A 15,969-nucleotide genomic window follows, 5' to 3' on the forward strand; every position below is an offset into this window, starting at 1 on the left:
GAAGAGCAGGCAGACATGGAATTTGGGGTGTGATCCTAGACTGGAGGGGTTGCAAGCTCTGATCTGTAAGTTGTACTAAGTGGGTACCAGGTAGACAAGGGGAAGAAACTGCTGGACAGGGAGAGAAACATGAATATATTGTATATAAGCATGTAGTAGAAAAGGACTGATGTGGTGTTACAAGCTCAGCTCTGCATTCTTTGATTTTCTTTTTGCTGTTTCTGACCCATTCTGTGTTTTCCTGCAGAAAAGAGAACAGGCTCAGCCTGTCTCGCCCAGCACGCCCAGTTCGGCAGCAGCTGGAGCGAGTGCCTCGGCCCACCATCATCAATGCAGAGAACCTGAAGGGGCTGGATGAGCTGGACAATGATGCAGATGATGGATGGGCAGGTAAAGTGCCTTCAATGCTCTAGCTTTGTGTAGTTGTGAAATTGGTGTAAATGATGACACAATGGATCCTTCTGATCCTTCCATCACATTGTGCTCAAGGAACTGGATCTGAAGACTCCTTAAAATCTGAAAACACCAAGCACAGCAGGAGGGATAGTACTGTGGGTGCTGGGAAAGAGGGTTAGTCCTACCTTTACAGTTGTGGTATTCAGTATTCAATTGCACACAGTCTGGCTTGGGGGCTGCCTGCTCATTTGCAACCCCCACTCCCACCCAGGCTGTTTGCTGCTCCTCCTCTGGGAGCAGTCCAGCTGTTCACTAGTGTGTGTCCACACTGCTCACATAATTTCTTGCCTGATCTAGCTGAAGTTGTCCCTGCTCATTGAGGGAGGTTGGTAGATGGCATTAAAGGTCCCTTCCAACCCAAGCTATTCTGTGATTTCCAGGACCAGTGCTGGACATTTGGTTTTGTGAGTAGTTCATGCCAAGCCTGTGTGTCCTGTAATTTAGTGCTAAAGGGGGGCATAACCTTTATCTCAGGACAAGAGATCTCAGACCTATTTCTCTGCTCTCAAAATCTGTTATCCCTTGCTGCCTTTGTAGGCATTCATGATGAAGTGGATTATTCTGAGAAACTAAAGTTTAGTGAAGATGAAGAAGAGGAAGAAACTCTTAAAGATGGACGACAGAAGTGGTAAGAAGTCACTGTGTTTGCACCTACAGTTTACCTTTAGTAAAAGTGAGCAATACCAGGATCTTAAAAAATTTGTAAATGTGGAGTGTTGATCCCTCTGATTGTTACTGTGACTTCTGATTTTACTGGGCATTGTTTGAATGGTCTTCAAGGATATGTGTAGGTCTAGCAGCTGACTGCCAGTTTGCCAGGCTTTTTTCCTCCTCTTTTCTCACCTTTATCGTGCTGCACAATAGTGGAGTTGATCCTTGTGCACCTTAAGAGAAGCACATCACTGTTCTGCTGTTTTTTTGTGATCTTTCCTTTTTATTAGAGTCCGCTGCCTTTGCCACTTCATTAGGCTCCAAGTGCTTTTTGAAGCAAGTATCAAATGCAATAATAAAGCTGTTTATGTGACAGGAACAGCTGGGATCCCAGAAGGCAGCGACAGTTGTCCCTGAGCTCTGCAGACAGTGCAGATGCCAAGCACACCTTGGAGGAAGGAAAGAACTGGAATGATTCAGTTGGCTTGTCCCGGCCAGTCCGGAAAGCACAGGATTCCCAGCAGCCTCCAAGGAAGCTGAATGGCTGGAGCTCTGCCTCAGAATACCAGGTAGGTTGAACTCATGAGGGTGAGCTGGAAGCCCATCACTGTCCCTAAGAGGCCAGTTTGACATTTTATTGGAAATGGGATGCTGATGAATTTCTCTATTCTTAGTTTATATCCACCTGGAGAGAAATCTATCTGCATAACTTCCACTAGGGAAAAGAAATTGAAGCTGGTCCAGAACAGTGGGGTTGTCAGTGAGAAAATGAAGTTACTGAACCAAATATCAATAACTCTTTCCAGTAACTGGGGAATTTGTGTTTGAGGATAGAGGGGAGGGAGTCAGAAGGGGATATTGTCACCATGGGATGCAGATCTCAAGATAGAGGAACTGGTTGGGTCACGCTTATGGAGGAATGTTTTTTCTCTGGTAGAAGCCTGCAATGGGAAGTGTTCTCAGACAGCAGTCCCTCGAGGATAAAGAAGAAAAGGTGCCTGTGAGACAGAAGTTTGTGCACTCTGAGATCTCTGAGGCTGTCGAGAGAGCCAGGAGGCGACGGGAGGAGGAGGAGCGGCGAGCCAGGGAGGAGCGCCTGGCAGCCTGTGCTGCAAAGCTCAAGCAACTTGATCAGAAATGCAAACTGGCTCAGAAGAGTGGGGAGACACAGAAACACACAGAGAATGAAGATGTGCGACCTGCCAGCACAGAGAAAAGCACTGCACAAGAAAATGGCCCTGCTTTCCGTAAAGGTACAGAAGCACTGCCTGCCTCACCCTGTAAAAATTGCTTTTTTTGCTATTGTGCTGATCTTTTAGCTGGAGTGGGGGAGTTCCTGGGAGGGAGTGTTCAGAGGGTCCTTCAGCTGCCCTTGAGGGATCAGCTGCTGCTTGTATTCTGCAGAGTATTTTGCATTGTTGACAAAGGTTGGTTAAATAAAAAAAAAGCTATTAAAACAAATGCAGACTTCTTCAGTTGCCTTTATCTGTGCTCAGTGAGCTGTGCTAGCAGAGGGCCTGTTAGAATGGGCCTTGTGGGCTTCTCATGATTGGATGATAATATTAAGTGCTATCAGAAAACCAGTAAGTGCTGCCAGATTTAAGAACTGATGGGGAAAAGGACTTTCTCCACAGTGCTTAAGCAGAAGGCTGATAGCAAAGGAAGATATCAGAATTTATCATTAAAATAAGATAGACAAAACCCTCTATAGGGCTGTTTAGGTAAAGGATATGCTGTATTTGACTGTAGTAAGGTTCAGCCATGTATTACAGTCAGGACATGCCCACAGCTGTGTATGTTGTGTGGTGATGGTGCACTCCCAGCTCTGCCATGAGCAGGCTCCTGAGGGCTTGTTTTCTTCTCTGCAGCAACCCCTGAGTTTCACACGCAGGATGCCTCTGTTGGCTATCTGGAAGAGGAGAGTCCTGCTCCAGCAGCAGCAGCAGCCCAAAGCAGCAGTGAGGAGGAGCTCAGAGAAGCTCCCTCGCCAGCACAAGAATTCAACAAATACCAGAAGTCTCTTCCCCCACGATTCCAGAGGCAGCAGCAGCAGCAACAGCAGCAGGTAAATGGCTCACAACCCATTTCCTGAACCCCCAGTGAACCATTGTGTTTGCTCAGTTCTCAACACCCTCAGTCTTTGGGCTGGGAGGAGATAAATGAGGTTTTACCTTGGCCTTTTTCAGTACTTCTGATCATGGAAATGTCCTGTCTAATTGGGTAAAAAGGCTCTCTGTGGGCTACATGAGTTTTCCTTGTACCCTGTGATAGGTACAAGGAATAGGGCTCTGCCAGGTTTGTCACTTGCCTGGGAGAAAAATACACTGCTGTCAGAAATGTTGACTTTTCTTGCACGGTTGTCTGGGCATCTCCTGACAGCTGGAACTCTTAGGACTGTGTGGTTTGTGGCAGAGCTCTGGTTTGCAAATGTTCATGAGCAGGAGAAGCTGCGCATGTTCCCACATCCAAAACCATGAGCGTGTGAGTGACTCTCTCAACCTCCCTTGGCCTGGCCCAGGGGAGGTTCTCTTCCTTGAACCTAATGAACATGTCTTTTTACTCTTTGGCACAAGATGAGCTGCTGTTCTTCAGCACTGCTGCAGTGCCTGAATACACAGGACAGGGGAAGAGGAAAGGGAAACTCTTGGGGTTCAGCTGCTTCCATTTCACTCAGCGCTTGCTGTGTCCTTAAATTGTAGATATGAGCAGCCATTTGCTTGCCAGGGGCAAACTGTGCTTAGTTTGGCAAGCTCCTGCTTCTGGGCTTGGAGGGAGTTCTGGAGTGGCACACTTCTCATTCCACCTCCTGCCTTTGCAGAGGGCTGGTCCTTTGCTGTGCTCTCATCTAAAACCTACTTGGATTTTTTCTGTGAGGCTCTTTGAGATCATTGTTTTCATCGCACCATAAAAATGTTTGGTCTTAAATGTTTCATTTTTGTGGCATTGAAAACTCTTCTGGGGCACTGAGACATCAGCTGAGCTGCTTTGTGCTTCTTGGCTCTTGCCTGACCTTTCAGTGCTGTATGTGCCATACGTGCCGTGCAGCTTTGCTGCCAGATGCAGTGAGCCTCTGTAGCAGCAGAGCCAAACCCAGGGACAGAGTATTCAGGCTTCAGATAATGCAGAGTTAATTGCCATTCTTCATAAAATAACCACTTGAAATGGGATATCATCAATGCTGCTGCAGATCTTAGTGAAGAGCTCACAATTGGCTTTTGCTCAGTAATTGCTCTTTTATGGATGCTCCCCGTGCTCATTGCTCTGCAGTTGACATTTTCATGATTCAGATGTACAGCAGCAAATGCTGCCTAATGTTGCTCTTGAAAAGAGATGCTCTTAAACTAAAAAGAATTGGTTGTCTTTGCTGTCATGCTAATAATACCACAGGTCATCACTAGTGGAAGAACATGAAGTTTTATTTTATTTTCCTCTTATTCTCTGTGATGTTAGTATGTATGAGGCAGTGCATGTTTTGGCTGGCTTGTATTGCTGCTTTGGTAGCTCCATGAAAAGAATAAAGTGCAAAAGTATTGGTATTGTGAAGGAAATATTTTCTCTAAGGTACCAGAGGACTAGGTAATGTAGATATAATCTGCATTTATCAGAGCCTTCCCTGTTGTAATGATGTGTCAGATTCAGATTTAAAGGTGTTTCTTTTGCTCTGCAGTTGGGGATTGGCTTTTTTAATAACAGTTACAGTATCTGACACTGTTGTAAGTTTAGCAAAAAAATATGGTGGCACGTTTGACAAGTAAGTAGATGCATTGGATGTTAATTGGAGCTGTTCAGTGTTTGAAAACTTTCTTCAGAATGCAAAACTCCTTTCAAATATATATTCTTTTTGGACCTTCAGCAAAAGTTAAATGTCAAATCAAATTAACATCATGACAGTCCTCGGCTGAGGGAAGGTGAACTGGCTGTGTGGGAGATGGGGAAACAACCTGCAAGTGCCAGCCTGTCTCTGAGGGACGCCCAGGAAACACTGTAAAATATTAATAGCTCTCTTAATGTGATTTAGGTTGTTTTTATCTAATCTGTTAAGCTGACAGGGTTGGAACTAATATATCTACACACTAAATAAATTAGAGATGCATTTCCTGAAAAATGCAACATCTTCTAAAGTGTTTGGTTCCAGTTATGAAGTGGTGTTTGACAGGAAGTTGTCCTGTATTCGTAGGAGTGCTGAGAAGATGCAAATTGTGGTCTTAAAGCTGATCAGTTTTGTTTGACCACATAGCCTGGCCCACAGTGGTGTGGAAGTCTGGCTGCTCGGTATTTACAGAATAACAACTGCCACATTCCCACTGGTAGTGAATTACCCCTGTCTGCTCCACCCTCCCATCTGATTAGAGATTGATCTTTTGATGGATGGCGTGCGTTTTCCTTTGGCTGACCAGTACATCAGTGTGATTGCTGGCACCACAGCCGTGTCCAATGGCCCATCCTGTTCCCTGCAGGAGCAGCTGTACAAGATGCAGCACTGGCAGCAGCAGGTCTATCCTCCCCCATCCCACTCCCACCCCCAGAGGACGTTCTACCCGCCGCACCCGCAGATGCTCGGCTTCGATCCCCGCTGGATGATGATGCCATCCTACATGGACCCTCGCATGGCCCAGAGTCGCACCCCCGTGGATTTCTACCCTTCAGCCCTTCACCCTTCAGGTGAGGTGTTCTCTGTGTTTATCTTGGCTGTTGAGTTGGTTCACATCTGGAAATTCGCTGTGTGTCTTAACCTCTGTGCACACTTTGCGTTCTGGCTGGCATCCCTTCTCTGGGGATGAGAAGGGATTGCAGTGGGAAGTGGTGGGAGACTGGCAGGGAGGACGTGTAGACAGGTGTCTATCCATTCTCTGCACTGCAGTGGGAGACCTTCCCTGACTGCTTTGTGACCTTGGTGGATGTGACTGATCTTGCCCCTTGGATGAGAGGGTAGCAGATCCACTGATCTTGCCTGTTGGAGGAGAAGGATAAGTTTTGGAGATATTGTAATCATGTGAAATCTTAATAGACCTCTTTGAGGCAATGGGATAGGGAAACCCTGTAGTTCCTAAACTGTTTGCACTTTGCACCTTCCTCTCTTGTCCTAATCTACAGAGGTGTAAACATGAGGATGTATAAATCATTCCCTGGAGTTGGTGAATTGCTTGATCCCAAGCCAGTGATGCTGTGTAGTGTCTGTGTGGGCTGGGCTCTGAGAGCTGTGTCATCTTCTGTGTCACTCCAGGTGCATTTCCCAGCTGTGCATTTTCCAAGCACAGACTCCCCTTTACAAGGGAGGTTTCCATGGCTGCAGTTGCCTGCTGCCTGAGAAGGAAGGGGAGTCAAGCTAGGGAATTGTTAAATTCTTCTTGTCTGTGAAATCCTGGTGCTAATGGCATGAACTCTGTTGTGAGCAGGAATTATGAAGCCCATGATTCAGCAGGACTCCATCAGTGCGAGCAGCTGTCGGTCTGAAGATCAGAACTGTCAGGCAGGGCAGGCAGAGAGGAAGACTGCTCCCTTGGATCCTGTGCCAGTGTGGGGCCAGGACAGCTACACCTCCCTGCAAAGCAAAGGATACTCCTTGTCACATCAGAAACAGGCTGACAACATGAGCATGGAGGGGCTGCATGCCAGGTGAGTGCAGAATTCCCCTGTCCTCATGCATGCTGGGATGGGAGGTGCTCTTATAAGCCATCTGCTGAAAAGCAGGTGTAGAGCTGGTCTGAAAGACAGGCCCAGGTACTGATCTGGGAGCACCCTTACACTCCTGAGCGTTTACAGACTAGGTTATTCAGAAGTTTTCTATCTGACCAGCTGTTTGGAGGGAGAGGGGGCCCTATATAAAAAACAATGAGTGCAAAATTCTGATGCTTGCTAGTTTGTCTCCTACTTTTTTGGACATTCTAAAACCAATTATTTGTTTTTTGATCTCCACATTGTAGGTTAAATCTCCCTTCATTTCTTAAGTTTGCTGCCCATCACAGGAACTGTTTTCTTTATCATGCATTGATTTAACAAACCAGGCAGTACAGACTGGGGCCACAGCCTCTGCCTAGCATTTTGGTATTTATAGGTTAATTGCCTCATAATTTACCATAAACCTCAGTTTATTTCTTTTCACCTCTTGTATCCAGCCTGGGCCCTTGGAGATGTCCTGTGTTCTGCATTACCTGACTTTCCTTTGTTTCATTCTCAGGAACGAAAGTTACTCTGCTTCTGGAAGGCCGGAGAGTCTGAGCACTCAGCGCGATCTCTTTGAGGAGAGAGGGGAGGAGTACTTGAATGCTTTTGACAAGAAGGCCCAAGCAGACTTTGACAGCTGCCTGTCTTCTCAGAGGATAGGCCAGGATCTCTTGTTCCAGCACCAGGAGAGTGTGCAGGAAGCCTGTCCTGCTGGCAGCCGCCATCCAAACCTGAGGTGTTCACCCCTGGAGCCTGATTTTATCCAAGCAGAGAAGAAGCCTGAATATAACGGTTGGGATATCAGCCACCATCAGAAACCTGCAGAGACAGCAGCAGAAGTTGCTGAAGAAGTACCCCGGGATGAGCAATCCTTCAGTGCTGACCCCTGGAAGAAAGAAGGAGCCAGTACCAAGCAGGCCCCTGAGGAGACAGCAGAGTGGGCTCCTGAGAGCCGCAACACCAGCGGGCAGCCCCAGGAGCAAATGGGGAGGACACGGAGGTCAGGTCCCATTAAAAAACCAGTCCTGAAAGCCCTCAAGGTGGAAGAGAAGGAGAAGGAGATGGAGAAGGTTAAACTGGAGGGAGAGGACAGCTCACGCCCGCTGAAGGAGAAGGCAGCTGTTCAGAAGGTAGAAAATGAGTCAGATGACTCTGCTGCCTTGCTGAACTCCACGCGTTACCTGCTGGATGACAAAGGTTCTTCCCAAGCCAGCCTTGCACGAGAGGCTGAGAAGTCTCAAGAGGAAGAAGAGGAGGAGGAAGAAGAAGAGAAGCCAGAAAGAACCTGGGAGAGCAAACTATCCAGGGAGAGCAGTGATCTCCCTCCCACAAAAAGAAACAACTGGATCTTCATTGATGAGGAGCAAGCCTTTGGTGGGAGAGGTCAAGGGCGTGGGCGAGGGAGAGGCTTCAGAGAGTTCACCTTCAGAGGCCGAGGCACGGTTGTGAGCAGCAGGGGGGTCTACAACAACAACCAGAGGAGCAGCCGGGGCCGAGGGCTCCGGGAGTTCAACCAGCCAGAGGACTTCCCCAGAGGCAAGCCAAGGCGCCGGATTGCCAGCGAGACACACAGTGAAGGGTCAGAGTACGAGGAGCTCCCCAAGCGTCGCCGGCAGAGGGGCTCTGAGAACAGCAATGAAGGCTCTGTGCTGGACAGGGAGGACAGTGATTTGAAAAAGGGAGACTTCAAAGAGTCTTGGAGGTCCAACAAAATCTATTCAGATGATCACAATAGCCTGGATCCTAAGATGAGGGCTCCAAGAGCCTTTGGGAGATCACTGCCACCAAGACTGAGCAACTCTGGCTATGGGCGAAGGGGGTTCATGGGTAAGGAGCCCACCCAGTGGCAAGGCAGGAGTGGGGGAGGAGGGTGGCAAGAGTACAGCCACACATCTCCATCAGACACTTTTGGGAGCAGGCAGCAGTCTGACAGGGACTACATTCAGGATTCTTACAAACACACGGATTCCTTCTCCAGCCGGGTTTTTGATGAGAGTCATCTGGATGACAAAAGGCACTTTTTCCAGGAGGATTACTCAGCAGATCAGGAGAACATAGAGAACAGGCCCTTCAGGAGGCGGCGTCCTCCTCGCCAGGACAAACCCCCACGGTTCAGGCGCCTCAGGCAGGAGCGGGAATCAGTCGGGCAGTGGAACCCCGAGGAGGGAGGCAATAATCTGCTGCCCAGCCAGTGGCCAGGCAGACCCAAACTGGGCACTGCAGAGAAGAACAGCATGTCGGGCAGACGCTCTCCTGAGCTGTCCTACCAAAACTCTTCAGACCATGCCAATGAGGAGTGGGAAACAGCGTCTGAGAGCAGTGACTTCAGCGAGCGGAGGGAGAGAAGAGATGGAGCTCCAGAGAGTGAGGGCCAGCTGGAAGGTGGCCTTGGCACTGGGAGCTTGGGAGAGAAGCGGGAGCTGGCAAAGAGGAGCTTCTCAAGCCAGAGGCCGCTGGTGGACAGGCAGAGCCGCAAGGCTGAGCCAGCAGGGTTTGCAGAGCAGTCTGTCAGGACTGGTGTGGGAGCAGCTTCCAGATACGAGAGCCAGCAGAATGGGACCCTGATAAAGAGCAAAAGGTAAAGTTGTTTTCTCATCTGTGGTATATGCAGATGTTGGAGTGGACATGCACCCCATGCATTTTCTTCTTGTCACTCCTATTTGCATTCTGACAAAACTAAATCCTTTCCCTTCTTTCTGTGTAGGTCTCCAGAAGAAGGAGGAGGCCTTGGCAACACCAGTGGTGGGAGCAGCCACTCCATTTATAGCTTGGATAGGGCCTCCCACGTGAACTCAGAGAATGCTGAGGGGCCAGGTAAAAAGCCAGAGAAGGAGCACAAATCCACTGCACAAAGAGCAAGTGAGAAGGGAGAAGCCTTGTCACAGTTTGAACTGAGTTATGGAAGTGAGTATCTTGATTCATTTGTTTCTTTAAGAGGATAACATATGGCTGACTGATTAAAGCCAGACTGATTCTATCCAGTGTAATTTTTAATATCAGGTTAGGGACTTTTTTTTTCCATTTATTTAAAGAAACAAGAAAATTCTTGTGTATCTAAATACAAAAATGGAAGGTAAAATTGTTAAATTTTAAACGCAAACTTCTCAGCCTGATCTGACAGTGTCTCTTATGTTTCTTCTATAGAAAGTTTGTGTTTAGGAGAATATTTCTGTATTTCTCTCTAAGATGCTAATGTATTTTAAGCTTAAAATTTATGTTGTGTGAAGGAAGTTGAGGGAGCATCCAGAGTGGAGAATTTAAGGCTGAGCTAATGGCAAAGAGGCAAGAAATTAATATATCTGAAAAGACAGTTACCCGAGTTATCACACAGCTTCTCTGGCTGAAGTGTGCTCATCTTGAAACAGAGGAGACAGCAAAGTTCTGCGAGATAAAGTGGCTGGTAGATGTCAGCAGACTACGTGATTTTGTTTTCTGAAGGTAGCTGCTATGTTGCTAGGTGAACTTATTGTGGCATGGATCCTCTTTGGACTGCACTGTTGAAATTATTGCAATTGCAAGGCTTTATATGCACACACATGTGCACTGTATTCTCTGTGTGCTTTGTTCAGGTACCATCATTGATAATCGGGTGTCGAACACAGCAGAAGAGAATGAAGTTGGTTCCATGGCAGGGGAAGGCTTCATTGAGGTTCTTACCAAAAAGCAACGTCGTTTGCTGGAAGAGGAGCGAAGGAAGAAGGAACAGGCTGCTCAGGTGAGGAATGGGAGGCAGAAAAGTTGGACCTGTTCCATGGTTTGGGTTGCAGTCAGAGAAACAGGGCCCCAGAAAGTGTTTGTATGAACAGAAAAACGTATAGTTGACAGTGCCAAAGTAGTACAGATCCTGTCTTGGGCCCCAGAAACGTATTTAGGGCCGCTGGTCTGAAAAGCAGAGTTTGATTTCTGACTGTTCTTGGCTTGCAGCAGAATTGCTAATTGGGAGTTAAGTTTCTAGAGTGGTCTTCATCCAAAGCAGCTTAGCTCTCTAAGCCAGCTGCTGGCTGTAGTTGGTGGGATATTGGGCAGCAGGAGCAGTGCAGGACTCTGCACTCTGACTGTGTTGTTGCCAGAAGAAAACCTCACACTGCAAAAAGCAGCTCTCTCCAGCCTTGTTAGACTGGGGGAACCTCCCAGCCTGACACCTGTGCCTTTCCTGTCACAGGCACCAGCCAAGGCCCGCGTCCTTCAGTCGCGCATTCCACCACGGTTTGCTAAGAAGCAGAACAGCCTGTGCTTGGAGCAGGGTGATGTAACAGTGTCTGGAAACAGCCTGGGCACAGAGATCTGGGAGAGCAACAGCCCAGGTAGGCTTGAGTCTGTTTGTTCCAAAGGGTTTTGCAGAGCTGGAGTCCTCTGGGATGTGCAGCAAGGATGGGGTCCATGGTTCAGAGCAGGCAACCCTCTCCTGTCTGATGCTGGGAGTGGGAGGGGAGCTGGCACACATGTGGAGTAGCCTCTGTTCTCCTGTTGCTGGCCATGTCAGTCTCCTAATCTGCTTCTTGGGTCTTTGTTTCACATCAAGGTCCTACTATACAGCATCTTATAGCTGCTTGGGCTGGATCTACTTGAGACTCTTTCTTATTTTGCTTTCCTTCATTTTCTCATCTCTAATCCTGAACAGCTAGTGCCTCCCTTGTTTCTCTCTGACCTGTCTTTCTCTGTTATGTTGCCTAAGAAATCTCCTCCCTGTTCTCTACTCTCACTCCTCATACCCTGTGTTCTCTGCTGCATCATGTCTCAGATGTCTGGGCAACATATTCTGAGGTGGTGAAAATACTCTTTCTCATGTCTAGAAATGGAAGGTTGGTGGTGTAATGTGCACAGGGTGTGCTCATAGCTGTGTTTCAAGCAGCTGAACCCTGCCCTCCATTCTCTTCCAGCACTTTCCGTTCAGTCTCCTGGCAGTGATTCCTGGAGCAAGCCTGTAAATACCTTTAATGGTACTGAGTCCAGCACTGAGGTAAGTGGCTCCTAAGGTGCTCTTCAAGGTATTGTATGTATAAAGTATTAATGCAGGTGGCTTTTATGCTTCTCATTGCTCCATCTGTGCTTAGTGACTCTCAGCTCTGCTTGTGCCATTTTAAACTGTCTCTTTGCAGTTTTAATTTGAGCTTGACGTTGTTCAAATCTTGACCAAAAGAACCAAGCAGTGCTTGGTGTGTGTGGGTATAAATCTGGAGTAACTGTGTGATAGAGCTGTTCCAGGGTTATGCTCATCACTGGGTGCACACTGTGGTTGAGGAGGGTGGAATCCCTTAGGTGCTGTTTGTGCCTTGTGCATGTGGGCAGCGTGTAGCCTTAACGCAGGGAAGGCAGAGGAGTTCCTGAATAGTTCATCTCTGGACACCAAGAGATCAAATTTGGTTTGGGTTCCATGTGAAGTGAGTTTGGCAATCTTAGCCTAGTTGTTCTATGGACACATTTCCTTACTCTGAAGCATTGGTTGGTGCATCAGTTCACCTCTCTCAGGGCTGTGTAGAGCTGAAGGAGCAGCCAAGGGGTGCTGCAGGTCAGGCCCAACTCCTTTGCAGTTAACCAGGATGGTGATTTGAAAAGGGACGTGGTCTTGCTGTTTTCTGGGCTGTTTTTTCCTCGGTGGTGCTGGGTCGGAGTCCGGGGCTTTAACACATTTCGTGCTTTGCATAGCAGGGCTTTAAAGGCAGCCAGGGGGATAGTGGCATTGACTTGAGCGCGGAGTCTCGGGAATCCTCCGCGACCTCCTCTCAGCGCAGTTCTCCATATGGCACCCTCAAACCAGAGGAGATGAATGGGGCTGGCCTGGTGGACTCAAAGCCTGACTGCCAGAAGGAGCAAGTGCAGAAGCAAACTGATAAAAAGGTAATCTGGATTCGCAGCCAAGCCAGAGCACAGAGTGAGAGACGTTGTGAAGTGGTTGTGTTGTTCTTGATAGCATTTTTAAGGCTTGAGGTTGGGTTATTCGGTCTTTGTGTCTCAGCCTCTCTGCTTTCCTGTTAAGGATTCAGATCAAGGCTCAGGACAGAACAAGGAACACAAGCCCGGACCAATCGGCAACGAACGCTCCCTGAAAAACAGAAAGGGTTCGGAGGGAACGGAACGGCTGGAAGGGAATATTCCCCCTGTTAATGGGGTGGAAATTCACGTGGATTCTGTACTTCCTGTGCCACCCATTGAATTTGGAGTAAATCCTAAAGTGAGGATTGAATTTAATTTTATCTTCTTGGTGATTTGATCTTGTTGAGGCATGAAAAGTGGTTTGAGGAAGAAGGATTATTTAGAGGAAGCTTCCAGCTGTAGGTTTGCCTTAGATTTCATTACTGACACAGACCAGGTACTCAGGATGTCCTGGCAAACATTTAGTATCCACTTGGAAATACTGTCCCAAGGACCAGCTGGGGTGGTAACAGAGGTGAGGGACAAAATCATGGCCAAGCTTTTGTGTGCCTCTGGGGGTTGCCTGCTGCTGAGTGCTGAGAAGTGTTTTCTGTTTCCAGCAAGGCTTACTGGAGATCAGTCTTTAGTTTGTAGTGTCATAATTCAGGCAAGAGTCATTAACCATGAAAAGCAGAGGGGTGGCCCATGGACCTGGATTTAAATTTTGTGTTTTGCTTTTTCAGGACTCTGACTTCAGCTTGCCACCTGGTTCTGCCTCTGGCACTGCAGCTAACCCTGTCACCAAATTGCAGGATGCCTTGGCCAGTAATGTAAGTATTTTTTTTCTTTTGACATTGATTCAGTGGAGATACTCCTTAGGTAAACCTCAGGTGCTTCCAAAGAGAGCAAGCATGTTTGCATCTGACTTCATATTTCATGCTTAGGCAGCACATGTCACTGAAATCCAAAATGGAAATCTCAAGATACTGTGGTAAAATGAGTGTCACAAACTCAGAAGTGATGTAGAGAGCAGGTTCATTGGCATTGTGACCTGTGTGAAGCCATCTCTGAGATGGCCAGTCTCTTCCCCTGAGACACACTAGTGTTGGACATGGCCATGGTCCAGATGGTGGCATATTTAGACCCAGAGTGCCCAGCTTCCTCAGAAGGTTTCACCTGTCCTAGCAAGGCAGAAAACTGTAACATGGTGGTCAGGCTTTTTGGAGGTTTCTCAGCTTATTCCAGCCATCTGGGTATTTCATTATTCTCTGAAAGACTGAGCACACTGAAAGCCCAGCTGGTAGCTCAGCTGTAGACAGCAAAGTGAGACACACACAAAGCTGCTTTTGAAATGTCTTCAAGTTTGTAGGGTGTCTGGTTTTGATTTTGGAGATTTGTCTTATAGGGTGTTTTTTTCAGAAACAGATTTTGTCTGAAACTTAAGTAGTTTCTATATATGGGACAGGAAGGAGAACTCTTCTGCAAATGGAAGTTATTGGATCAAACTGATGTTTAGGAGGAAGCTGGTATAGTTCAGCATGGAGGAGTGTGTCTGCACATAACCAAAGCTTCCTTTATTGCAAGAGCAGAATGAGCCCTAGATGAACATGGTACTTGGCTCCTGTAGTACCATTGGGGACTGAATTCTTTGATGTGGACTTACTGGAGCTCTGTCAGCCTTAGTGGCTCATACCATTCTCCTAAGAGTTCACAAATATTCACCTTTTCTGACTCTCCCCTCAGGCAGGGTTAACACAGTCCATTCCCATCCTGAGAAGGGATCATCACCTCCAGCGCTGCATCGGCCTGAACCCCATGTCCTTCCCCACTGCAGACCTTACTCTTAAGGTAAGGAAGCTGAAGGTGTGTGGATACCTTCTGTGGGGACATCTTTCCCAGAGTATTGTGTTAGGTATTGCTAAATTTTAATTAGCTTTTGTAGAAGTTGTGCCTATGTGGTGTTCAACATGAGTGCAGAGGTGTATGTTTTAAGTCCTGAACACAGTAAGTCTTTGCCAGTTGTAAAACCAAGTGCAACAGAGCTTTCCTATTTCAGTACTGAGCAAGTTGGCTGCTCAGGGATCCTGGGAAGCAAGAGGGAAAATCCAAACAAAACCCACCCAAGTGTACAAACAAGAGCAACAACAAAACCAAATAAACCAAACCAAAACTCACCTCCATCCCAAACCCGAGAAGCTCAGCAAATACCAAGAGATTTGAATATTTGTGAAGGATTCTTGTCCATTAGAAATTGTTGTAGAACCCCCTGACCTCAGACCTGTCAGCTTTCCACTATGCCTAGAGTGCAGGGAATTTGAGCTCATAGGACACAGATGAGCAGCTGTAGGCTTTGGTAATGTCCTCCCCGTTTGAACTGTCTGTAGTTATTGTTCTTTGTTTCCATAGATGGAGTCTGCTCGTAAAGCTTGGGAAAACTCTCCGAGTTTACCAGAACAGAACTCCCCAGGAGGTGCAGGCTCAGGCATCCAGCCTCCTTCCAGTGTTGGAGCTTCCAATGGTGTCAGCTACAGCTCTTTTGGTGGAGTTTCTATGCCTCCTATGCCTGTGGCATCTGTAGCACCTTCTGCATCTATTCCAGGTACCTGCAACCTGCAGCAGCATTTGCATTGTCTGATTGTTATCTGGGAGTCATCCTCTGGTTCTCTTAGATGAGAGCATGGTGAGAAGAGCTTCTGTAGAGTAGCTGGTGTTTGACAGATCCTCAACAACTCAGGCAAGGCAGAAAGGGGGACTGTCTCCCCACTTAGAAGATTGTGACTGGTGGAAGTTTAATAGACAGCTTTCCCTGTGTAGTGGCAAGTCTCTGATGTCTCAGTAGATCTTGCTTTACCCTTTACAGTGTGCCCAGTAGAATAGAAGGGAAACGACCTATGGCTGAGAGGCTTCAACAGTCCCAGTATCATTGTCAGCCATTCTCTGCTTGTTTTGCCTTTGAAGCCACAGGTTCTGAGCACCTTTTGCTTTTAGCAAAACAGCAACTGGCTTATAGCTCACTGAACTCTGGGAGGGGAGAAGGTGTTGCTGTCTTTTAGTTAAAGGAGAAGCTTAACTCAGTGTTAGTGTGTGTAATTAGGGAGAGCATCTGGAAAGAGGAAATGTACTGGGATTCTCTCCATGGGATGACTCCTGGGTCCCAGAGGGCTTCTCATGTATGCACTGTCTTTCTCATGTCTCACTTCAAGAACAGAGTGAAATGTGTGGTGACTCTGTTACTAGCTTTCACTTGGTAAACAGATTGTTCCAAGTCAGGTGATTTCCTTCCTCACCCACCCTAATCTTGCTGCTTAATCCTGTGGTTCATATCTGCACAAAAGCACAGGAGTG

The 15,969-nt window shown here is 47.4% G+C and overlaps 1 protein-coding gene across 7 annotated transcripts in view; it reads left to right on the forward strand.

Moving 5' to 3' along the window:
• The window catches only part of PRRC2B (proline rich coiled-coil 2B), a 46,096-nt gene that overhangs the window by 19,885 nt on the left and 10,242 nt on the right, over positions 1 to 15,969 (forward strand). For 6 of the 7 annotated variants that reach the window (XM_064393570.1, XM_064393577.1, XM_064393574.1 and 3 more), the window contains exons 9-25: positions 248 to 390; positions 994 to 1,084; positions 1,484 to 1,676; positions 2,045 to 2,360; positions 2,976 to 3,172; positions 5,565 to 5,769; positions 6,504 to 6,723; positions 7,286 to 9,349; positions 9,476 to 9,675; positions 10,341 to 10,486; positions 10,934 to 11,075; positions 11,652 to 11,731; positions 12,418 to 12,609; positions 12,749 to 12,943; positions 13,368 to 13,454; positions 14,368 to 14,472; positions 15,031 to 15,223. In XM_064393570.1, coding sequence (XP_064249640.1) covers positions 248 to 390; positions 994 to 1,084; positions 1,484 to 1,676; positions 2,045 to 2,360; positions 2,976 to 3,172; positions 5,565 to 5,769; positions 6,504 to 6,723; positions 7,286 to 9,349; positions 9,476 to 9,675; positions 10,341 to 10,486; positions 10,934 to 11,075; positions 11,652 to 11,731; positions 12,418 to 12,609; positions 12,749 to 12,943; positions 13,368 to 13,454; positions 14,368 to 14,472; positions 15,031 to 15,223 — 4,769 coding nt within the window. The remainder of the gene's footprint in view (positions 1 to 247; positions 391 to 993; positions 1,085 to 1,483; positions 1,677 to 2,044; positions 2,361 to 2,975; positions 3,173 to 5,564; positions 5,770 to 6,503; positions 6,724 to 7,285; positions 9,350 to 9,475; positions 9,676 to 10,340; positions 10,487 to 10,933; positions 11,076 to 11,651; positions 11,732 to 12,417; positions 12,610 to 12,748; positions 12,944 to 13,367; positions 13,455 to 14,367; positions 14,473 to 15,030; positions 15,224 to 15,969) is intronic. The other variant, XM_064393576.1, reaches the window with a different exon arrangement.

Source organism: Passer domesticus, chromosome 18, assembly GCF_036417665.1.
Source record: "Passer domesticus isolate bPasDom1 chromosome 18, bPasDom1.hap1, whole genome shotgun sequence".
NCBI lineage: Eukaryota > Metazoa > Chordata > Aves > Passeriformes > Passeridae > Passer > Passer domesticus.